General features: G+C 39.1%; 1 protein-coding gene across 4 annotated transcripts in view; it reads right to left on the bottom strand.

The window, feature by feature from the left end:
- Positions 1–13,604: 13,604 nt before the first annotated feature.
- FMO5 (flavin containing dimethylaniline monoxygenase 5) overlaps positions 13,605–25,853 on the bottom strand; it is a 30,752-nt gene continuing 18,503 nt past the window's right edge. For 3 of the 4 annotated variants that reach the window (XM_082648032.1, XM_082648033.1, XM_082648034.1), the window contains exons 7-9: positions 23,400–23,752; positions 17,518–17,590; positions 13,605–15,972 (exon numbers count right to left, since the gene is read on the bottom strand). In XM_082648032.1, the coding sequence (XP_082504158.1) occupies positions 15,627–15,972; positions 17,518–17,590; positions 23,400–23,752 (772 nt within the window). In that variant the 3' untranslated portion in view covers positions 13,605–15,626. Of the gene's footprint in view, positions 15,973–17,517; positions 17,591–21,341; positions 21,754–23,399; positions 23,753–25,853 lie in introns of those variants that run through there. The other variant, XM_082648035.1, reaches the window with a different exon arrangement.

Raw genomic sequence — 25,853 nt, 5'->3', positions numbered from 1 at the left:
CATGCTGTGCTTATTCATCTTATAACTTAAAGTTTATACCCTTTGACCAACATCTTCCCATTTCCCCTAACTCCTGACCCCTGGCAACTATCATTCTACCCTCTGTTTCTCTGAGTTCGACTTTTTTTTTAGATTCTAGGTATGAGTGACACAACACAGTATTTGGCTTTCTCTGACTTATTTCACTTAGCATAATGCCCTCAAGGCCCATCCATGATGTTGCACATGGCAGGATATTCTTCTTATGGCTAAATAGTGTTCCATTGTGTATGTATATGCTACATCTTCTTTATCCATTCATCTTTAAACAGATACTTAGGTTGTCTCCATATCTTGGCTACTGTGAATAATACTGCAGTGAACATGGGAGTGCAGATATATCTTCAAGATCCTGATTTCATTTCCTTTGGATATATACCCATAAGTGGGATTACTGGATCATATGGTAGTTCTATGTTTTAATTTTTGAGGAATCTCCATACTGTTTTCCACAGTGGCTATACCAGTTTACATTCCCACAAAAGCATGCAAGGTTTCCCTTTTCTCCAAGTCCTTGCCGACTCTTATCTCTTGTCTTTTTGGTAATAACCATTCGAACAGATGAGGTGATGATATCTCATTGTAGTTCTGATTTACATTTCCCTGATGATTAGCAATGTTGAGTGCCTTTTCCTGTACCTGTTGGCCATTTGTATACCTTCTTTGGAGAAATACCTATTCAGGTCTGTGATATCATGGTTTATAATAGGAAACATATATTTGGTCTTTGTCCCTCTTTATGAAATCCCAAAACCCTTGGCATTTCCTAAGTGATGAGAGCATTAAAGGTGTTTCTTGTTAGGTTAACGAAATGCCTTTTGGACTGAACCTAAGGATGGGAGCTGTTGTCAGGAAAACCAAACACGTGATTAGAGGGTTGGAACTTTCAGTCCCACACCCTGACCTCTGGGGAAGGGAGAGGAGCTGGAGGTTGAAACAATTGCCAATGGACAATGAGTTAATCAATTATGCCTGTGTACTGAAGCCTCCACAAACCCCCAAAAAGGACAGGAATTTGGAGAGCTTCCAGGTGGGTGAACTCGTGGAGATTCACGGAGAGTGGCTCGCTTGGAGAGGGCATGGAAACTCTGAGCCTTTTCCCCATACTCTGCGCTCAAGGAGATGGATCAAAACTGTCTACCCCTTAAGTATGGGCGGAGCATATTAACTTCCTTCCAAAGAATACAATATAGAAAAGGGGAAAAAAGGATAACTTTACAGTGGAAAAACTTAAACACAACCTCAGCCAGCTTAACATCATTAGTGGGAAGTCAGTAGCAGTACCTTTGATATAAGGTGATGAGAATAGCACTTTACCTCTGTAGTTTTCCTCCTGACAGCCCAAACCCCTAGACTAATCATGAGGAAAAAATATCAGACAATCACAAATTAAGGGATAGTCTACAAAATACTTAACTAGTACTCCTCAAAACTGTCAAGATCATCAAAAACAAGGAAAGTGTAAGAAACTGTCACAGTCTAAAAGCAGCCTAATGATAAGGAGTAATGTGATACCCTAAGTGGGAGTCTGTGATAGAAAAAACATTAGGGATAAAGTAAATAAATCAGAATAAAGTATGGAACTTAGTTCTTTTCAAATTGTCAAGTTCCTGAAAGAAGCAAAACACTGAAGAACTGATGAAGATTAGAGGAGATTAATGATACATAACAACTAAATGCAATATAAGATCCTGGAACCAAAAAGGGAAATTAGAGGGAAAAGTGATGAAAATTGAATAAGTGATTTAGTTAACAGTTTTATATCAATGTTAATTTTCTTGTTTTGATAATTGTTGTAATGTTATGTGAAGTCTTATCTTTAGGGAACCTGGGTAAAGCTTATACAAGAAGTCTTTGTATTTTTTTTGCAACTTTTCTGAAAGAATGAAATCAATTCAAAATAAAAAGTTTAAAAAATTACTAAAGTAATCCAAATAGTAAAACACATGAGGAAGCCCAGTGACATGATCTTGACTCAGAAAACTTTTTCTTTTTTAAATTTTTGGCTGTGCTGCGCAGCATGTGGGATCTTAGTTCCCCAAGCAGGGATCAAACCCGCACCCCCTGCATTGGAAGTGCAGAGTCTTAATCTCTGGACTGCCAGGGAAGTCCCAGAAGACTCTTCAAATGACATTTTCACCCAAAGAAATAGAGAAAAAGAATACTCTGAAGAGAGCTTTAAAATAAGTTTATTTAAAATCCTCAAGGAAGGGAAGATACTAGTTTGAATACACCCCAGCTCCACACCACTCTCATCCCAACCCAATTTTCATAACTCAGCGTCTGTTGGTTCTGGTAGATAGTAGAGACCTCAGAATCCGTTCAAGTCCTGACAGAAAGAGCAATTACAGGTCTTCCTCGCCTTTTGGCTAAATCGGTGGTTCTTAAACTTTACCATGCATCAGGAGGGCTTACTAAAACACAGATGACTGGTGACTGGAACTTCTGATTCAGTAAGTCTGGGATGGGGTCTGAGAATTTCTACCAAGTTCCAGATGATGCTGGTGTTTCTGGATCAAGAACCAAATTCTGAGAAACACTGGGGCAGGCAACAGTCTGGAGACCAGTACTGGAGATCCCTAATAAAAGGCAGTGTGAGGAAAGAGGTAGCTGACTCTTGGAACCATAATAGTGCTTCCCATTATCTCCAAAAATAAAGAATTAAAACCAACCAGAATATGGGGAACAAATCTCCTATACAGAAAAATTCCACGTTTATGTATGTATTGCCTTCTCAAGGAGGTGGAGCATAACTCCAGGCCTGAGATTGCTTATTCTTCGGAAGGCCACCTTGCATCTTTGGCCGATGGCTGGTGTCTGGGAATTTGGATTTCGGGAGGGTTCTTACCACCCCAACTGATAAGAGTGGCTCTCTGTGCCTATACTGTGTAACCGTGTGGTTTATACTGAACACCTGCTCTCCTTCTGGGAGTCTGGAATTTTGATATGGGCAGGCAGAGGGTGGCTGTGGACTATAGCCCTATTACAGACCTTGGGCACAGAGTGGAAAGATGTGAAAGTCTTCTGATTGCTTCTGTTTTCTTAGAGAAAAAAGAAACAAGGTTTAGTGGCCATGAATTTCAGACGTCAAATGAGCACAGTGATATTTTTCTCTTGCCATATTTAAGTGTTTTAGTGCAGGCACATAACTAAAGGTAATGTTTAGCCAAGCAAGTATGGAGGAAAGGGCTAAGGAATTGAGAATGCATGGTAGGATATGATTATAATGTTGGACCATGGCTTATAGACCAGGTAGGCTAGGAAGTGAAGATAGAGCAGGTTGATGGAGGGCATGAAGTGGAGTCAAAAAACTGTGGAGTTAGAGTACTGGAGTGAATGTGCTGAAAAGATAAGAGATGGTTTTGGAGAGTGGGTTGCTTGAAATTGAGATTTTGGTGGTAATGACATAGGTAGATTATAAAATCATTGGAATGAGAAGGTCATTGAAGGGAGAGGCCAGGTGGTAAAGGTCTACCTCAACACTCATACTCATTCTCCCCTCCTCCTTAATAACAGAACCTTGATTTTACCTGGACACATTGCCTCTCTGTATAAAGACACATTTCCTAGCCTCCCTGAATATATGCTAGATATATGTGACAAAATACTTCCAATGAGATCTAAGTGGAAATGTTATATGGAACTTCTAGTAATTTTCCTTAAAAGGGTTGTGGCCTTCTTCTATATTTCTTTTTCCTTCTGTGTAGAATGTCCATATAATGGCTGGAGCTCCAGCAGCCATCTTGGACCATAAGGTAGAAGCCATATGCTGATAGTGGAGCAGAAAGAGATGCTGTGGAGCTGTTACACCATTTCAGGACTATCTTCCTCTAGAGTTTTTCATATGAGAGGGAAATAAACTTAAACCTTGTTTAATCCATTGTTACTTTGGGTTTTTCTATTATATGCAGTGGAATCTAATCCTAATACATTGGATTGGTGAAAGTATTACCTACACAGATGTGAACTACAGAATAATGCTGCACATCCATGTTCATGGCAGCATTATTCACACAGCCAAAACATGGAAACAACCTAAGTGTCTATCAGTGGAGAAACAGATAAAGAATATGTGGTGTATATACACAATGGTATATTATTCAGCAAAGAAATGAAGGAAATCCTGCCTTTGCAGCAACATGGATGGACCTTGAAGGCATTATGCTAGGTGAAGTAAGTAAGACAGAGAAAGAGAAGTATTGTATGATCTCACTTCTATGTGGAATCTAAAAAACAGAACAAAGTACCTGAACTCATAGATGCACAGAACAGATTGGTGGTCGGCAGAGGTGGGGGATGGGCAAAATGGGTGAAGGGGGTCAAAAGGTAAATACTTGAGTTATAAGATAAACAAGTCCTGGGGATATAATGTACAGCATGGTGAGTACAGTTAACAATACTGTACTGTATATTTGAAAGTTGCTAAGAGAGTAGATCTTTAAAGTTCTCATCACAAGAAAAAAATTTGTTAACCATTTGTGGCCATAGATGTAAACTAGACTTACTTTGGTGATCACTTCATTTTATATATATAGAAATTATTATATGGTACACCTGAAACTAATATAATGTTATATGTCAATTATGTATCAATAAAAAAATTGAGGTTAAAAAAACTGCTGAAAAAATTAACTACAGGAGTAGTTATATAGAGAGAGAGGGGGAAAGCTTGGTGCTAAAATCTTCACTGAATGAAGAGGAGTAAATGGGAGGTCCGTAAATAATTTCAAACAGGAGAGGTAGTGGGTGCTTTAAAGAAGCTGGGGAATTTGAGAAAGCAGGGAGAAACAGCAATGAGGACCAAGGCAGCAAGGAGGATCCAGGAAGACACGCACCCCACCTTCGTTCCCGCGCTAAGATATTGCCTTTTAACATCCTGTGTTTGATTGAGGAAATAAGATATGGATAGGACATGTCACTTGTGTTTCAAACCAAACAATATTAGAGATGACATACTGACTCAGAGCAATGATCTATCCCAGAATATTTTCTGGAAGAACATGCTTGCCCCACAGACATTTCAAAATGTTAAGCACCCCATAATCTCCTCAATAACTTTTTAATAAAATAGTGAAGTATTATTCACTATTTTATTTACTCCTTTAAAAACTCATCCATATTTTTATCTCCCACACTGAGCTTAATTAATTAATCATTTAATTAATCATTGATTTACTGAGGTCTTACTGTGTTTCAGATACTATATTAGGCACTAGGAACATACAGATTAATTACAAAGTATCTTTCTCAAAGGAATTTACTAGTTCAAGGAGGAACTAGGTGACAGAAACAATTGACATTATATAGTGTGACAAATGATAGTCACCACATATAATTGAGCAATATACCAAGTGTGGTGTGAAGCATAAAGATAGGTCACCTATTTAATCCTGGAGGTTTCTAGAACAGATAACAGATTACGTGAATCTTGAAGGTGAAATAGGTTGGGCAAGGGGAAACATAAGAATGTATATAGAAACATGGAAAAACACAGCACTTTGGGAAATTCCAAGTAGGCAGCTTGGAGGATGTTTGTATAGTATTATACGTTATATTACTACTGACAAAAGTAACCATGCACAGATCCAGTACTGAGTAAAATTATCTCATTCATGAATATACTTGTTATTAATATACCGTACATTTTGCTAGTGGAGACTATTGGCTTAATGTGCTCAGCTATAAGAACTTACCTAAGTATTTTAAGAAAATGTGTCTTTTGACCATATTACCATTTTCTCCTCTCTACAACTGTAGTCTATACTTATTCAACAAAGGAACAAAATTGCCGTAGTAAGTAATAGTATGCTTTATTAGAAGAACTTAATTTGTAGAGTAATCAAGGGAAAAGATAGTAATTTAAATGAATGGTACTATCCAATATTCTTCCTCCTCTGAGAAAATTCCACTAGACTATGCCTCTGGGTCAAATCCTGAACCAAAAGAATACATTTTTTAAAAAAAAAATAATTTTAAAATTTTAGAATAGTTTTAGATTTAAGAAAAACTTGGGAAGTTAGTACAGAGTTCCTGTGTATCCCACACACAATTTATTTTATTGGTAACATCTTACGTTACAGTGCTACATTTGTCACAACCAATAAACCAATCAGTACCTTGTTATTAACCATAATCCATACTTTACTAATATTTCTTCAATTATTACTTAATGCCTTTCTATGTTCCAAGATCCCATCCAAGGTACATTACATTTAGACATCAGGTCTTAGGCTCCTCTATACTATGACAATTTCTCAGACCTTCCTTTTTTTTGATGAGCTTCAGTTTTGAGATGGTCAGGTATTTTGTAAGATATTCCTGAACCTGGGTTTGTCTGATGTTTTCCTCATGGTTAGACTGGGTTATGGTTTTAGGGAGGAAGACCACAGAGGCAAAGTACCCTTCTCATCACATCATATCAAGAGTACATACTATCCACATGACTTTACTGTTGATGTTAATCTTGATCACCCAGCCGAGGTAGTGTTTGTCAGATTTCTCCACTGTAAAGTTATTTTTCTCCCTTTACCGCTCTTTGGAAGGAAGTCACTCTATGCAGCCTACACTTAAGGAATGGGGAGTTATGCTCCACCTCCTGGAGGGCAGAGTATTTATATAAATTGTTTGAAATTCTTCCATATGGGAGTTTTCTCTATTCTACCCCACTTATTATTCAATCACTTATTTATACCATTATGGACTGATGGGTATTTTTTATACTTTATATTATAATCCAATGCTAGGCTATTTATATTGTTCAAATTGTTCCAGCTTTGGCCATTGGGACCACTTTCAGTTGGTTCCTGTGTCCCTGTGACATTCCCCCATCGATTTGCTTTTTGAGCACTTCTTTACTTTCTGGCACTACAAGAAAGCATTTTTCTGTATAATATAATTGGGGAAATGATACAACCTTTTAATATAATTACAAAAGCAAGATATGGTAAATTGATGATTAATACACATTCATCAGTAACTAGGGCTTTGTATCTTGAGTTGTTTTGAGTTCACTTTCCTATTCACATCTTACTTTTAGCTTGGTTTAGAATTTAACCAATGATTTTTTTGGGGGGGTAAACTTTCATATTATAAGGAAACTGAGAGAGTCAGTGAGCTTAGAATTACATGCTTTTTATTTAAAGAGGACACTGGGGTACTTATTGCTGATAACTAGGAATTACATTATCAAAGGACTTTAATTCAACAGACTTACATGCTGAAAGAGGCAAATTTATATGTTGAAAGAACGAAATGGAAAAGAAGCGGCTTTCAATTTAATTTTGAACAAGAATAGTGTGCAGATTAAAAGATACTAGGTCCATTTTAATAGAGGATAAATCCCAGTACCACAAAGATTCTGGAAGAAAAAAGACCATCCAATTCTCAAAAAACATTTTCCACAGGGAAAATTAGGCGAAATAGCAGGGAATTGTACAAATAGTTATATGATTAGGAGGAAGTTGTAGTCTCACATTTCTGGTTCTCTTATTTATTGTACATTGGGAAAGATAATGATTTCTAATGTTGTTCTTCCAGTTGTTCAAATTTATTTTTTGGTTAAGCAATAGGCAGCAATCCCAAATGTATTACACCACAGCTAATTTATGAACACACTTGGCTGGTACATCAGTTCCTTTCTTCATGAAATTAGGTGTGTCAGACATCTAACACTTAGTTAACTACTCTGACAGACAAGAACAGAGCAAAACTTCTACGGATGAGAAAACAGAATCAACAGCAGCACTTGGACATAAACTGGAGGCCCTGGTTTCATTTCATTTGCTTTGTTTTTCATAACTACAATGTGTGACATAAGAACTGTTATAAGCAGAATACCCCTATATTTAGTTGTTAATCCTAATTTATTACATAACTGACCTCTTCGAATACTTACTACTTAGACTCTCTGTGTGAGAGGGTGTGGAGGGGAGATAGTAGGAGTTGGGGGGAGATAAATCCAATCACATTTGTAGGCCACACCACAGCAGTTGATGGCTACTTATCATAGTTCCTAAGTTAAAGTCTTGTATCCTAATATGGGAACTAAGAGATCAAAAAAGACTGGACAGCTCATTTAAAATCCCAATTTTTCCAGTCAAGTTGAACCTGCTGGTAGCTGCTAGATTGTTAAAATGATCCATGAGCCTAGAAAGTTGGAGGTAGTTTCTTCATTGAGAAAATAGAGATGTGTTGCTTAGAGGAAAAGAGTGAAAAATGACCAGGTATCAGACACACTAGTGAACAGCTAGTGAAACAAAGTGTTTAAGTATCTATATATCTTATCTTAGGTATATACAACTGTTATAAGACCATTATTTCTCTTATCTCTGAGGAAAAATACATTTAGTTACAATATTAAAAACAAATAAAAGATTAAAAGTCTAGTAGAAAACCAAATCCTGTCAGAAGCACAATTACATGGAATCTCCCATTTCTTATGTAGATATTGGCTTATTCTTCCCACCATATTATTTGATAAATGACAGCAAACATTTATTAAGCACCTACCACAAGGGCAGAGTCAAGATGACGGACTAGGAGGACGCGGAATTCGCGTCTCCGCATAACTAGGGCACCCACCATACACTGGTGGGGGACCACAGACAACTAAGGGGAATGGAAGGAACCCCCAGTGACAGGGTAGGATGTGGGGCTTGTGGGGGGGAGTGAGGGAGGAGGAGAAGTGGAGGTGGGACAGGACTGGTGCCCCTGATGGGCGGCTGTGGGAAGGGAAGGGATCCCATGCACGAAGGGGGAAATTGGGGGACCATTGGGAGGGCAGAGGATCAAAAGGGAGCATGCCCAGGTTTTCCCTGCCCTCTTGGGCCCCTGGGAGCCTGCTGAAATCCCAGGCCTGATCCTCTGCCCACCGAGGCCCCCTCCAGCCACGCGGGTCCTGAGGGAGTGGGAGGGAGGTAAGGGGGAGCAAAAGTAAAGGCTGACATACAAGACCGGCATCCCTGAGGGGTGGCTGGGGGATGGGAGGAGTTCCTACACCCAGTGGGACCGACCCACAGTTATGGGGGACGGCAGTTGCGGGGACACCCTAGAGGGTGGCGCAGAGGAATGGAAGGGAACGTGGCCAGCGCTTTCCCTTTCCACTTAGGCACCAGGGAGCCTGTTGGGCTCCTAGGCCTAATCCTCTTACTTTGGAGCCTCCTTCCTGCCGTGCAGAGCCCAAGCCCAGCCCCTACACCCCACCCAGGGCTCTACCTCTACACATGGAGACCCCCTCTGAGAGCCCCTACAGCCACACTGGGCCTAAACCCCACCCACACACCCTCACCCAGGACCATACCTCCAAACTCTGGAACTCCACACTCCAGAGGCCCCCCTTTGGATGTGCTGCCTCTCCCCTTCTGCGCAGACCCTAAGCAGAGCCCCTGCCCCATGTTTGAACGGAGCCTGCCTAGGCCCCACCCCCAAGGCCTTTTCCGGCTGCATGGGTCCTGAGCCTAGGCCATGCCCCACTCCCAAAAGTCACCCATCTCTCGCCTAGGTTCCCCCCCCCCACGCTAAAGCCCACCACTGCCTAATTTCCACCCATGCTGAAACTCTGTGCCCCATAGCCAAGGCTTTTTTTTTTCTTTTCTCTTTTTCCTCTTTTAGATTGAGGTTCTGTTTTACCTTGATTCATCCTTGTTGATTCATGTATATTTTTATTTTTTCTAATAAATCTTTTAGTTTAATTTTATTCTTTATACTTTGTTATTGTTCTGCTCCTTTTGGCTTGTTCTCCCCCTTTTCTTCCCTTTCTTTTTTCTGTTGTGGTTTTGTTTTATCTTGTTGCAGTTGTTTCAATTATATATTTTTTCTAATATATTTTTTATCTTTCTAATTTTATTTTGCTTTTTATTCTTTGTTCTTGTACTGCTCCTTTTTTTTCTTTCTTTTTTTTTTGCTGTGCCACGTGGCTTGCGGGATCTTGGTTCCCAGGCTGGAAGTCAGGCCTGACCTCCTGTGGTGGGAGTTCTGAGTCCAAACCACTGGACTAAGAGAGAACCTCAGACCCTAGAGAATATTAATTGGAGTGAGGCCTCCCGGAAGTCCTCATCTCAGCACCAAGACCCGGCTCTATCCACCTGCCTGCAAGCTCCAGTGCTGGATGCCTCAGGCCAAACAACCAGTAACACAGGAATACAGCCCTACCCATCAAATTTTAAAAAAAAAAATGACAAAAAATAATTACAGACGAAGGAGCAATGTGAAAACTTACAAGACCAAATAAGTGACGAAATAGGCAACCTACCTGAAAAAGAATTCAGAGTAATGATAGTAAAGATGATCCAGAATCTTGGAAACAGAATGGAGAAAATACAAGAAACATTTAACAAGTATCTAGAAGAACTAAAGAGCAAACAGTGATGAACAACACAGTAACTGAAACTAAAAATCCTCTAGAAGGAATCAGTAGCTGAATAACTGAGGCAGAAGAATGGATAAGTGAGCTGGAAGATAAAATAGTGGAAATAACTGCCAGGGAGCAGAATACAGAAAAAAGAATGACAAGAATTGAGGACAGTCTCAGAGACCTCTGGGACAGCATTAAACGCACCAACATTCAAATTATATTCAAACATTCAAATTATAGAAGAAGAGAAAAAGAAAGGGTCTGAGAAAATATTTGAAGAGATCATAGTCGAAAACGTCCTTAACATGGGAAAGGAAATAGTCAATCAAGTCCAGGAAGCGCAGAGAGTCCCATACAGGATAAACCCAAAGAGAAACATGCTGAAACACACATTAATCGAACTATCAAAAATTAAATAAAAATAAAAAATTTAAAAGCAGCAAGGGAAAAGCAACAAATAACATACAAGGGAATCCCCATAAGGTTAACAGTTGCTCTTTCAGCAGAAACTCTGCAAGCCACAGGGGAGTGGCAGGACATATTTAGAGTAATGAAAGGGGAACACCAACAACCAAGATTACCTGGAAAGGATCTCATTCAGATTTGACGGAGAAATCAAAAACTTTACAGACAAGCAAAAGCTAAGGGAATTCAGCACCACCAAACCAGCTTTACAACAAAATGCTAAAGGAACTTCTCTAAGCGGGAAACACTAGAGAAGAAAAAGACCCACAAAAACATATCCAAATCAATTAAGAAAATGGTAATAGGAACATCCATATTGATAATAACCTTGAATGTAAGTGGATTAAATGCTCCAACCAAAAGACACAGACTGGCTGAATGGATACAAAAACAAGACCCTTATATATGCTGTCTACAAGAAACCCACTTCAGACCTAGGGACACATAGAGTGAAAGTGAGGGGATGGAAGAAGATATTCCACGCCAATGGAAATCACAAGAAAGCTGGATTAGCAATACTCATATCAGATGAAATAGTCTTTAAAATAAAGACTGTTACAAGAGATAAGAAAGGACACTAAATAATGATCAAGGGATCAATCCAAGAAGAAAACGTAACAACTATAAATATTTATGCACCCAACATAGGAACACCTCAATACATAAGGCAAATGCTAACAGCCATAAAAGGAGAAATCAACAGTAACACGATGGTAGTGGGGGACTTTAACACCCCACTTAACACCAATAGACAGATCATCCAGAGAGTAAATAAATAAGGAAACACAAGCTTTAAAAGACACAATAGACCAGATAGACCTAATTGATATTTAGGACATTCCACCTGAAAGTGGAAAAACACACTTTCTTCTGAAGTGCATATGGAACACTCTCCAGAATAGATCACATCCTGGGTCACAAATCAAGCCTTGGAAAATTTAAGAAAACTGAAATCGTATCAAGCATCTTTTCCAACCACAACGCTATGAGATTAGAAATCAATTACAGGAAAAAAAACAGTAAAAGACACAAACACATGGAGGCTAGACAGTGCACTGCTAAATAACCAAGAGATCACTGAAGAAATCAAAGAAGAAATCAAAAAATACCTAGGAACAAATGACAACAAAAACACAATGATCCCAAACCTATGGGATGCATCTAAAGCAGTTGTAAGAGGGAAGTTCATGGCAATTCAAGCTCACCTCAAGAAATAAGAAAAATCTCAAATAAACAATATAACCTTACACCTAAAGCAACTAGAAAAAGGACAAAGCCCAAAGGTAGTAGAAGGAAAGAAATCATAATCAGAGCAGAAATAAATGAAATAGAAACAAATGGCAAAGATCAATAAAACTAAAAGCTGGTTCCTTGAGACGATAAACAGAATTGATAAACCTTTAGCCAGACTCACCAAGAAAAGAAGGGAGAGGACTCAAACCAATAAAATTAGAAATGAAAAGAAGAGATTACAAGTGACACTGCAGAAATTCAAAAGATTATAATAGACTACTACAAGCAACTCTATACCAATAAAATGGGCAACCTGGAAGAAATGGACAAATTCCTGGAAAAGTACAACTTTACAAGATTGAACCAGGAAGAATTAGGAAATATAAACAGACGAATCACAGGTAATGAAATTGAAACTGTAATTTAAAATCTTCCAACAAACAAAAGTCTAGGACCAGATGGCTTCACAGGCAAATTCTATCAAACATTTAGAGAAGAGTTAACACCTATCCTTCTCAAACTCTTCCAAAAAGTTGTGGAGGGAGGAACACTTCCAAACTTGTTCTACGAGGGCCACCATCACCCTGTTACCAAAACCAAACAAAGATATTACAAAAAAAGAAAATTATAGACCAGTATCACTGAAGAACATAGACACAAAAATCCTCAAGAAAATACTAGCAAACAGAATCCAACAACACACTAAAAGAATAATACACCATGATCAAGTGGGATTTATCCCAGGGATGCAAGGATTCTTCAGTATACATAAAACAATCAATGTGATACACCATATTAACAAATTAAAGAAAAAAGATCATATGATCATCTCAATAGATGCAGAAAAAGCTTTTGGCAGAATTCAACACCCATTTATGATAAAAATTACAGAAAGTGGGCATAGAGGGAACCTACCTCAACATAATAAAAGCCATATATGACAAACCCACTGCAAACGTCGTTCTCAATGGTGAAAAACTGAAAGCATTTCCTCTAAGATCAGGAAAAAGAGAAGGCTGTCCACTCTTGCCACTATTAATCAACACAGTATTGGAAGTCTTAGGTGCAGCAATCAGAGAAGAAAAAGAAATAAAAGGGATACAAATTGGAAAAGACCTAAAACTGACTTTCCCAATGATATGGTACTATACATAGAAAATCCTAAAGATGCCACCAGAAAACTACCAGAACTAGTCAGTGAATTTGGTAAGGTTGCAGGATACAAAATTAATGCGCAGAAATCTCTTGCATTCCTGTACAGTAACAACGAAAGATCAGAAAGAGAAATTAAGGAAACAATCCCATTTACCATCACAACAATAACAATAAAAAATACCTAGGAGTAAACCTACCTAAAGAGGCAAAAGACCTGTACTCAGAAAACTATAAAACACTGATTAAAGAAATCAAAGATAACATAAACAGTTGGGCAGGTATACCTTGGTCCTGGATTGGAAGAATCAATACTGTGAAAATGACTATATTACCCAAAGCAATCTACAGATTCAATGCAATCCCTATCAAATTACCAGTGGCATTTTTCACAGAACTAGAACAAGAAATCTTACAATTTGTATGGAAACACAAAAGACCCCAAATAGCCAAAGCAATCTTGAGAACGAAAAATGGTGCTGGAGGAATCAGTTTCCCTGACTGCAGACTATACTCCAAGGCTACAGTAATCAAGACAGTATGATACTGGCACAAAAACAGAAATATAGATCAATGGAACAGGATAGAAAGCCCAGAGATAAACCCATGCACATAGGGTCACCTTATCTTTGACAAAGGAGGCAAGAATATACAGTGGAGAAAAGACAGCCTCTTCAATAAGTGATGCTGGGAAAACCGGACAGCTACATGTGAAAGAATGAAATTAGAACACACACTAACTACAGACACAAAAATAACCTCAATGGATTAAAGACCTAAATATAAGGCCAGACACTATAAAACTCTTAGAGGAAAACATAGGCAGAACACTCTATGACATAAATCACAGCAAGATCCTTTTTGACCCACCTCCTGGAATAAGGGAATTAAAAACAGGAATAAACAACTGAGACGTAATGAAATGTAAAAGCTTTTGCACAGCGAAGGAAACCATAAACAAGATGAAAAGACAACCCTCAGAATGGGAGAAAATATTTGCAAACAACAACTGACAAAGGATTAATCTCCAAAATATACAATCAGCTTATGCAGTAACACAAAAACAAAAAACCCAATCCCAAAATGGGGAGAAGACCTAAATATTTCTCCAAAGAAGACATACAGATGGCCAAAGAAGACATACAGATGGCCAGGAGGCACATGAAGAGGTGCTCAACATCACTAATTATTAGAGACATGCAAATCAAAACTACAATGAGGTATTACCTCACACCTATTAGAATGGGCATCATCAGAAAATCTACAAACAATAAATGCTGGAGAGGGTGTGGATAAAAGGGAACACTCTTACACTGTTGGTGGGAATGTGAATTGGTACAGCCACTATGGAGAACAGTATGGAGGTTTCTTAAAAAACTAAAAATAGAACTACCATATGACCCAGCAATCCCACTATTGGGCATATACCCTGAGAAAACCGTAATTCAAATAGAGTCACATAGCACAATGTTCATTGCAGCACTGTTTATAATAGCCAGGACATGGAACCAACCTAAGTGTCCATCAACAGATGAATGGATAAAGAAGATGTGGCACATATATACAATGGAATATTACTCAGCCATAACAAGGAACGAAATTGAGTTATTTGTGCTGAGGTGCATGGACCTAGAATCTGTCATACAGAGTGAAGTAAGTTAGAAAAACAAATACCATATGCTAACGCATATATATGGGATTTAAAGAAGCAGTACTGATGAACCTAGTGGCAGAGCAGGAATAAAGATGCAGACATAGAGAACTGACTTGAGGACACAGTAGGGAAGGGGAAGCTGGGATGAAGTGAGAGAGTAGCATTGATGTATATACACTACCAAATGTAAAATGGATGGCTAGTGGGAAGCTGCTGCATAGCACAGGGAGATCAGCTCAATGCTTTGTGATGACCTAGAGGGATGGGATAGGGAGGGTGGGAGGGAAGCTGAAGAGGGAGGGGATATGGGGATATATGTATACATATAGCTGACTCACTTTGTCGTACAGCAGAAATTAACACAATATTGTAAAGCATTTATACTCCAATAAACATGTCAAAAAAAAAAAAAGAAAAGAAAGCACCTACCACATGTCAGGAACTCTGCTAAGGACAAACAAAGATGACTAACAGAGTACCTGAGCTCACAGTCCAGGAATGACTGGAAGGAAAAAGTGATGGGTCATAAGAGTAAGGGAGGTAAGTCAGTACAAATGAAAAGCTGAGATTTCACTGTAGGGAAAAGAGGAAAAAAGGGTTAATGCTTTGGAAAGAGAAATAAAAGTAGCTTTCTGGGCAGTGTGAAGCTGAGAGTTGTTCAATCTTGTCAGGTTCTGAAGGCATCTCCAGATCCAGCTTTCAAAGAAAACTGGGACAGTGACAATGGAACAGCTAAAAATAGGTCATAATTATAGCAAAGAAAGCCACAGCCAGCATAAACCTGGCCATTGTTATTGTTGAAGTTGTGGAATTGTTGCTTTCAATTACTCTTGTCATTAGCGGCTTCCTGATACGATCTTCTGTGGTGAGGATAGCTTTTCGAGCTCCATCCCACTTTCCAGGGCCCTGTAGCCGATACTGGATTGGAGTACAGGGTCCCCAAAATAACTGTAATGCCAATTTGGGGTCAGTGAAGGCCAGGGACAGCAGATTGGGCCTGACGCCCACCAGATCAGCAAGCTCATCCATGGTATCTATATAGTCTCCCTGGATGGTGTGGCGTTGGCTGTCCACATACCTGAAGCAGAGAAGACAGAAACCATGCCTATTAACAATTCAGTCACTCCATCAATTAATCAATGCTTCCTATCTGTTCTTGGCTCAATATTGAGCTAGGAGCTGCAGAAACTAGTGAAGAAAGACACTGTCTCTATCCTTAAGGGCCTTATAGTCCACTGGACTCGATAAGATAGATACACATGAAACAGAGAAGAATGTAAGACTTTTTGTAAATCATGTGGTATTAGACTCCTAAATAGAAATGTAGAAGAGGGTAGTTAAAATCGAGCTATGATAAGTCGTTGAAGGATGTGGAAGAAATAGATAAGCTGAGAACAAAGAGGAAAGGATTACAAGTCAATATATATAATGTAGAATATATATTGTAGAAGTTTGGCAGTGAAAGGAAGGAGGAAGATAGGAGAGCACCTAGAAAGGGTATCAGGGTTAAGTAAAAACTGTCTTTCTCCTCCTTGCAGAAGGGAGAGTTATGCTGGGATAATCAGTTGAAGAAAACCACGTCTTTGGGCATGGAATGGTTGTGCCTCTGACTTCTCCACAAAAATCTAGGAGCTTTATTAACATCAACTTTGTTCAAATAAAAATCAGCAGTGAATAAGCTCAAGTTCTGAAATTCAGACTGCTAAATGTGTCCACCCAAGCACTAAAATACGGGCTGGTGGTACCACCTTCCCAGATCTTATAGATTACTCATACTAAGAGCCACTGTGACCTAATTATGCTGTCACATGACAGCCAGCAAAGTGGCCTCTGCAGATTTGTAAATCTACCTGCAGATTGTAATTTAACCATATCTACCTCTCATTAATTCATCGCTGCCCTTCCTTCCTCTGGCAGCTCTAGTATCTCTTCATGTAATCCTTGCCAAAATAACGTACCAGGTTTTCTCTCCATGTGCTTTTTCCTACTTGACTTTTCTTTTAGGCCCTAAACATAGAATTTTCTTAAGCTTTTCTCTCCTTTCCCATCCACATTCAAACCACTTGGTGGTAATTCTCTATTCTATTGTCACAAACTATGATTTCCTTTTCCTTCAAAATATAATCTAAATCCTTAAACAAACACGAGGACAATAAATACAGTACAACATTGCTCTTATTAAGAAGTAAGTGGGGGGACTTTCCTGGTCGTGCAGTGGTTAAGAATCTGCCTGCCAATGCAGGGGTCATGGGTTCGATCCCTGGTCCAGAAAGATCCCACATGCTGTGGAGCAACTAAGCCTGTGTGCCACAACTACTGAGCCCGTGTACCGCAACTACTAAACCCCGCACACCCTAGAGCCCATGCACCACAACTACTGAAGCCCACACGCTCTAGGGCCCACATGCTGCAACTACTGAAGCCCGCGTGCCTAGAGCCCATGCTCCGCAACAAGAGAAGCCATCACAATGAGAAGCCCATGCACCGCAAAGAAGAGTAGCCCCCTGCTCTCCAGAACTAGAGAAAGCCCATGCACAGGAACGAAGACCCAATGCAGCCAAAAGAGAAGAAAAAGAACTAAGTGGGAAAAATTAACCACCTATCTTCCTGGGAGAACTCTTACCTTTTGGCCATATCCTCTTGAACCTTAGCTATTTCTTTTATCATTTCATTTTGTAAGGGTAATGTCTTTATCCCTAAAGAGAAAAATCAAAATTTTAAGTGTAAAATTACCTCAGTATGAACACTAACCCTATTAACAATTACCATGCTATGGAAAATTCAAAGGAATACAGGTTAGTTGTCTGTACCAAGGAGGTTACACCTTCACTTGATCACCTTACCCTACCACCACCAGAATATAATAATATTAACCTCAGTAGCTTACTCTTTTCTGCTTTGTCTTTGTAAGATATTTCTCCTAATCTGCTTTCCAACCAAAAGCTGCCTCCTCCCTAACATAGTCTTTCAATTGGGAAATGAAATCTGGCCATGAGGAAATGATAAATGGCCTTAAAAGTATATGGAAAATGAGGTACAAAGTAAAAGGGCGGGAGGAATATGGGAAACACACCTGTACTTGTACTCTTATTAACAAAGAGGCTTTATACCACAGGGAGAAGGAAGTAAAAGTAAACTCTCAGTCCTGTTGTATGCCTACAGTTCCATGGAAGATAAGCCTTACCTTCTAAATTTTTTATTTACTGAGAGTGAGGGGTAAGGTCAAGGGCAACTCATAATACCCAATCTTAACAGATAAATTTAAGCACCAATGAACAGTTCCAGTAGCAGGAATTTAACACCAAGAACATGGCTAGACAAAGGTAGAATAGTATTTAGGTTGACATAGACAACTCTCAATTTAAATGATTAGCTTTATGCCCGGATTTACAATCACTATGCCATGTAGAAAACTTTAGCCACACCCAACTCTAAAGTGTTACTCCACAAAATTCTGGAACGTGTAATTTTAGAATGGGAATATATCTTACCTAATACAGTCCTCTCTACAAGTACTCTCAAGTGGTTATCTCATTCCTCCTTAAATATCTCTGGTGATGGGGATCTCATCACCTGAGGAGATGATTTAATTGTTTGGCTGCTCTACTTGCTGGAACATTATTCTTTTCATTGACCCCAGAACCTGGCTCCATGCAGCTGGCACCAGTGGACTTAGCTCTGCCTTCTGGAGCCAAGGAGTCTAGTGTTAACAAATGACAGCGTTTGAACCATTTGAGAACAACTGTCATAACTTCTTTAAGTCTTCCCATTATCAGCCTTAAAGCCTTAACAGTTCCCCATATAACAACTTTCATGTTCTCTGCCCCACTGGTTGCCTTTCTCTGGGCTCACTCTAGTAACTATCCTGGTGTGTCCTTCTTAAAACATGAGACCCAACTTCAACCCTCAAGAAATAGCCTTCTGTGTTTTGCCATGTGTTCTTTTCATTTTAGCCTTGGGAATTATTATGTATGTTCGTAAGTCAATGAGGAATCACTGAAATGCTTCATTTGAAGTTAATCACAGGTCTTAAGATGCTCATGAAGCACAGTTTGAGAGTTGATTTCCAAATTATTTCTCATGGTACAACCATAATTTTTTCTTCTCTTAAGTAGAAACATTATGGAGGAGGAGGTGATTTCTTGCCTGTGATTCAGCCAATCCATCCAAAAAACAAAACAAAAAACAACAAAAACACAACCAAACAAAAAAATCACTATAAATTAGATAGGTAGATAGATAGGAATATATAAAGATGTGTACTGTATCCGGTGGTGCAGTTCTTAATTCATTGATACTGTTGTTGCAGTGTTTCCTCATTCAGGCACATGTCATTTTTACCATATGTATCTCCCTCCTTCCTATCTTGCACCTCCTCTTATATTACCAGTTTACATCAATGGCCACAGCCCTGAGCAGATTCTTTTTCTGGCTTTCATCTCCAACCTACATTCCCTCCAAATCCTTTCAAATTCACCAATGAAATTTCATTCAAATATTTCTCGTATTCCTTTACCTTAGTTTAAAGCCCTCATTATGTCTTTCTTGGACATTTGTCACAGGCTCGCAACTGACCTATTTCCCATTTCATTTCCCTCTAATACGTCTTCTGAGTTACAAATCTGATTTGACTCCCCCTCTGCCAGTTAATCCTTCAATTGTTCTCTATTGCCTACATTGAATGTGAACTTCTTGCATGGCACCTAAGGATTTTTCTTGGTTTTGCCTCTATAGATATCTCCAGCTTCATTTTCTTTAATTCCTATAATACTTTATTCTCCAGAATTCTGAACTCCTTGTAGTTCTCAGGACTTGGTTTATTTTGTCATTTTCTCTAACTTTGCATAAATATTACTAATTGTTCTCTTCTCTGTTATGTTCAAGATGGCATTGTCCTTTTAGTAAACTCTTACTTTTTTACAGTGTATTTGCAGTTGTAGGGAGAATTGGGTACTTATTCCTTTCTGCTCCCATAGCCATCTCCTCTATATTGTTATTGGACCCTTGTTTAGGATATAGTAAATACCTCCTGAATGAACACATTAAATGTCTGTTTACTTGTCTCCCTTGCTTGACTCTGAGTTCCATAAAGATAAGAATTTTCTATTTGGTCATATTTGTATCTCCAGCACCTAGCAGAGGGTCTGGCATATACTAAGAGGCCAGTAAATGTTAGCTGAAGAATGTTGTTGAAGAACAGTGTGGAACTGAAGTTCAGAGATTTCCTAAGGGTTCCAAGGCAAGGTTCAAAGGGGGTGAGCCTGAATTGTAACTCTGTGGAACTAAGTCTTTCAGTTGGCTCTCGGGCCTAAGACAGATTGTATTTATGTAATCCTGACTAGTCCCTGCACTTTAAATGTAAAGACTATGTTACAAGAGAAAGGAGGTGTGGCTGCCATTCTGCTCTTTCAGTCCAGTCCAACCTTTACCATGACTGGAAATTGGGAAGATAGTTCATAAGCTGAGATCCTCAGATAAGAACTTTCTACTGTAGAGTTTAGAATACCTCCAAAACTAAACTTGCAGTCATTGAATAGAGATGTATTAGCTACCTCCCATGTGCTAGGCACTGGTCTAGTCTTGGAAGACAAAGGCAAATAAACATGATTCTTTTATTTAAAGAGCTTTCAATATACTACAGAGAGGGAGGAAATAAACAGGCTTTTTCCACACAAATAACAAGTAAAGGGGAGGCATACCAGGCAGAGAGAACACCAGAAGCAAAGGCACAGGGTATAAGAGTACCTGCTGTGTTTGCTGCATAGTGGGTGAGTCATTCAGTGCATCTAGAAGATTGTAGGATGGATGGTAAAGACCTGCAAAAGATGGGCCTGAAAAGCAGCCTGTATCCAATTTGTGGAGGAACGTGAATGCCATGCTATGACATAATGCTTCCTTGTGATCCAGAGAATTGGTATCATTTCATACGGTTTTCAAGGGAAGAAAGTTACGAAATGAAAGTGGAACACTTGCAAGGGCTCTTGAGAGGGCTACAAGCAAGACAAAAGAAAACTAGATTTCTGTCAAGGCAAGCAAGTGGGTTCAGTGTTCTAGGAAATGGTGGAATATTTTCTTGACAAGAGAATAGTAATTCTAGAGAACAAAGGAAGTAGGGAAATGGGGATTGATGAGGAAAGGACAGGCCAGGGAAGAGGACAGGCAGAGTTGGGCAGGTGTGAAAGAATGGTCTTAAAATTGGCACAGTGAAGGTAAAATTCTGGGCTGAGAAAGGCAAGGATTTGGTAGGCAGACAGTAAAACAAAAAACTCAGGGTTCCTTTTGGAAATTTGCTAAAGTTATAGGGATTCTCTGATGATTCCTTCCTTCCAAGTGTTAAGAAGAGAGCTAGAGGGATTAGCACTAAGATTTGCTAGCAGAGGAAACTGAGCTTTTTGTGCATTTCCCCTAAGATCCCCTAATCCCACAGTCACAATGCAGAATCTTCCAAATACTCATTTGCCCTAATCCTCTCAGTGGTTCACTTGGTCCTGGAAAAGAGTCTCGTTTTTGTTCAAAGTTTACTAAGATGCTGTGGCCTATTTTAAAGCAACCTTTTCCTCTTACTTTATTGACCCAATTAAAAGATCCACTTTAGCGGGCTTCCCTGGTGGCGCAGTGGTTGGGAGTCCGCCAGCCGATGCGGGGGATGTGGGTTTGTGCCGCGGAGCGGCTGGGCCCGTGAGCCACGGCCGCTGGGCCTGCGCGTCCGGAGCCTGTTTTCCGCAACGGGAGAGGCCACAGAGCGTACCGCAAAAAAAAAAAAAAAAAAAAGATCCACTTTATATGACTGGAATTAAGCCAACTTAACCGGTTACTTGCATTGTATTGCTGGTCCAGTGCTCAAGGAGTACATGATCTACTGGATAGAATTAAAAGGAATTAAGAAATGAACTTTGGGAGTTCCCTGGCAGTCCAGTGGTTAAGATTCCATGCTTCCACTGCAGGGGGCATGGGTGCGATCCCTGGTTGGGGAACTATGATTCCCACATGCCACACGGCACAGCCAAAAAATTAAAAAAGAAAAAGAAAGAAAGAAATGAAAGAACTTTGGGGAAATTTGGAAAAGTTTTTTATCTATCAACTCTAACATCATTGCTTCTTTTTTCTCTGCTACCATGAGGACCTTCACTAGGGAAGAAGAATCTGTAATTAAATAAGAACGTTTTTTAAAAATATTTATTTATTTATTTGGCTGCGCCGGGTCTTAGTTGTGGCATGCAAAATCCTCTTTGCGGCATGCATGATCTTTAGTTGAGGCACGTGGGATCTAGTTCCCTGACCAGGGATCAAACCCAGGCCCCCTGCATTGGGGATGCAGAGTCTTAGCCACTAGACCACCAGGGAAGTCCCTCAACAAGAACTTTGAACAGTTTTAATTAAACATAAGTAATGGTAGCAAATTTTATTATAGTAACCATAGAATCAAAGAACTTCTTTGTTAGAAGGGACCTTAAAAGTCATCTGATTTCTCCCTATTCTGAGGCTTGAATCTACTTCCTATTGGCCTGGCAAAAGTTTATTTTTAATGTTAAGCTGATATTGTGCAAACCCTCAAAGTTTCACTCCTTGTTTCTAGTTCAACCCTTTGAAGTGATACTAAGCAAATATAAAAAACCTTCTGCCATGGGGCATCTATTCAGGTATCTGAAGGGAACTTCCATATCTCCCCTAAATCTTATCCTCTCCAGGCCAAACCTCTCCAGCTCCTTTAGCTGTACTTCAAATGGCACATTTTCAAATCCCTTAACCACTCTTGTCTCTCTCCTTTTAATGTACTCCAGATTCACTTTCGAAATGTCTGTGGGTGTGGTCTCACCAGTTCAGGGAAGAACAGTAGTAAATTCCAGGACATTACAGTTTTTTAATGATGACAGATATAGTTAAGTCTTTTGGAAGCCACATCATTCTGCTGATTCATATTGAGCCTACTATCCCAAACCCCAAAGTTTTTTCTCATGTTTTCCTAGCCAAAACTTTCTGAAAGAGGGAATATAAAGGGGGGAAAGTAAGACTTTGAGTGGCTGAATCTTCTTCATTCTGGACTAGTCTTTAACCAGCTCTTAATTTTTGTCTGAAATGAAATCACAGCACTTCTATATGTGACTCTCTCTAACTATAATGAAAGAAGATTAAATTCTTTTGCTTCACAAATATGTATCAGTTATCTAAAATCTAGATGAGTGGATTTTAAACTGGAGTGCATATTGGAATCACCTGGGGAACATTTTCTCAGCAATCTTATGTCAGTCCCACACCAGACTTATTAAATAAACACCATCAGGAAAAACATGTCTGTTTTGGGGAAACTTCCTAGGAGATTCTGCTATATGTCCATGATTATAAGTTACTACTTTATATTCCCTCAAAAATTAATTTTTGAGCACTAATTTTGTACCAGGCACTGTTACAATCATACATGCTGTCTCAGCTATTTATAAGCAAGAACATAAACATAATTAAACAAACCACTAAGTAATTCGGTAGTCATCTTGCATGGTCACTTACCTTTAAATACTTGAGTGACCCAGCGTCCTTGGAGCTCTGAAATGGGCATAATGGCACCCAAGGGCTGGATCAAGCCTATGATTGCAAGAGTTGGCTTTTCTAGGTTAGGAGGGAAGACCTTTTTATACAGGGATATCTTGTTTTTGACTACTTTGACAGAATCTTCAAGAAAAGGAAAGGCAAAGCTATAGCCTGTAGCAAAGATAACAGCATCAATGTCATCCTCCCTGGAGCCATCCTCAAATATGGCCGCTGTCTCTGTGAATTCCTTCACGTTTGATTTCACCTTCACCAAGCCAGAAATTATACAATTTGGCAGAAAGTCATTTACCGTTGGATGCTGACTCAGAGCTCTGTGAATGATGATAAAGAAGGAGAAATCAAGAGAGATCATGAGAGGGAAAGATCATTACCATGTAAGTAAAATTCTATTTTGATTGAGGTGGTTAATCAATATGCCAATAGTCTCCCTTTATTCATGAAATTTGGGAAAGGTCTAATGTATACCAGCTTGATAAAGGTAAGGATCTCAGAGTATACAAGCTGGACCCTGGATGGCATTGAAAGAGAAGCTGTTGGAGAAGTGAGGGAAGGATTGTTTTATTTGATGAGTACGTGCATAGTTTCTCAAGGACTGATAATGCTCTCAGTGATATAAGGCCACAGTCTAGTAGCTTCTACCCATATGTCAAGAAATCTGCAGAACTGGACTATCAGCATTCTGTTGAGTCCCTTTTCCTCTTCAAAGGCCCAAGAGCCAGGCTTGGACCATCATTTTCCAAAAGATATAATAAATTGCATGTGTATAGTGACTTACAGTTATAAACTGTTTTTACATACATTAACGTATTTGAGTCTCACGCAAACCCACTGAAGGAGGCAGGACAGTTGTCATTATCCAGGTCTTATAGACGAGGAAACTGAGGCCTGAAGAAGTTAAGTGGCTTGCCCAAGGTCACACAGCCTAGGATTTTAGGATTTATATCAAATGTTTTTTTATGAACTCCCTTGAGATACTCTAGGCATGGTAAGTAGTGTTTCCTTGAAATAACATAGGATAAGGTGCAGAATCTTGGACCTTTCTAAAAGCAGTGTGAATCCTGGACCCTGTGTTAACAGGCTCTGAGAATCCTCAGCCCATCATGTTCAGACAGAGCTGGCCTCTTCTTAGGAACAAGATATGTTTAAACAGTATTACTGGTTTGCTGCATTTAGTAATTCTTTGATGCAAACCTTTAGGTACAGATTCTGTTCTCATTCCAACCTCATCATTTCATCTTTCTCTCCAAACTTACTCCTGTTCACTAACAGTACTACCATCCACATTGTTGCCCAAGCCACAAAACTGTGAGTCTTACATCTGGTCACCAAGGCCACGCTTTCTCCTCTTAACACCCCCAGGATAGTTTTACTTATGCTGTTTCACCTGGGCCATTACAGCTGTCTCTAGCGCCTCCTGCTCCATCCCCTTTCAGTCTATCTTCTACATCATTTTTGGAGTGATTGTTCCAAAATGTATTTATTATTGTGTCACTCACCTGCTTAAAATCTTTCAGTGGCTGTGGGCTGTCTTCATTCTAAACTTTTTATTTAGCAGAGCACACAAATATTTTCATATATCTGCCCAGGAGATGTACTCAGTCACTCTTCCATCTTTGCCTGTAGTCCAGCCAAACCAAACTATGTTCAGGTCTCAGAGCATAATGTATTTTTTGCTATTCCAAGACCTTGTATTTATAATTAGAATGCTACTTCCTTACCCGGTTTGTTTGACTATATCTTATTAGTCTATAAAGCCTCAATTTATTTTGTGATCACCAAACTTATGGATGCTACAGTTTCCATAATTGGGTGAAATAAATGGCTGAAAGTTTGGGGAACACAGTCTCTAAGTATCACCCCACTGGTTAGTTTCAAAGGAAAAAAAATCTTTACAAAAGAGAAACCTGGTAGACCACCTAATCCAAGTTGTCAAATTTTACATCATTAATATGCAATAAACTGCTATCATATGGCTCCTGATGTGATCCTCCAAGAAGGCACAACATAACCTATGGATACTCACACCAAAATTGTTTAACCTAAATATAATAAAGGAAGAACAGCTATGAAAGTCCAAATTTAGAGACTTTCTGCAAAACAAATGGCTTGAATTCTTAAAAAAAAAAAACCCATGTCAAGAAAATGGAGATTTATTTCAGATTAAGAGAGATTAAAGAGATATGACAACTAAATACAATGGTGTAATACCTGACAGGACCCTGGATTTAAAACTATAAAAGCTACAGGAAATTCCCTGGCGTTCCAGTGTTAGGACTGCAAACTTTAAGCAATGCAGTGTGGCCAAACAAATAAATAAATAAGCTACAAATATTATTGAAACAATTTGGAAAATTTGAATATGCATTATATTAGATAATGGTATTTTATCAATGTTAAATTTACTAAGTGTGA

The sequence above is a fragment of the Grampus griseus genome (assembly GCF_964374135.1).
Source record: "Grampus griseus genome assembly, chromosome: 1".
Classification (NCBI taxonomy): Eukaryota; Metazoa; Chordata; class Mammalia; order Artiodactyla; family Delphinidae; genus Grampus; species Grampus griseus.
This window is presented reverse-complemented; position numbering and strand designations above follow the sequence as displayed.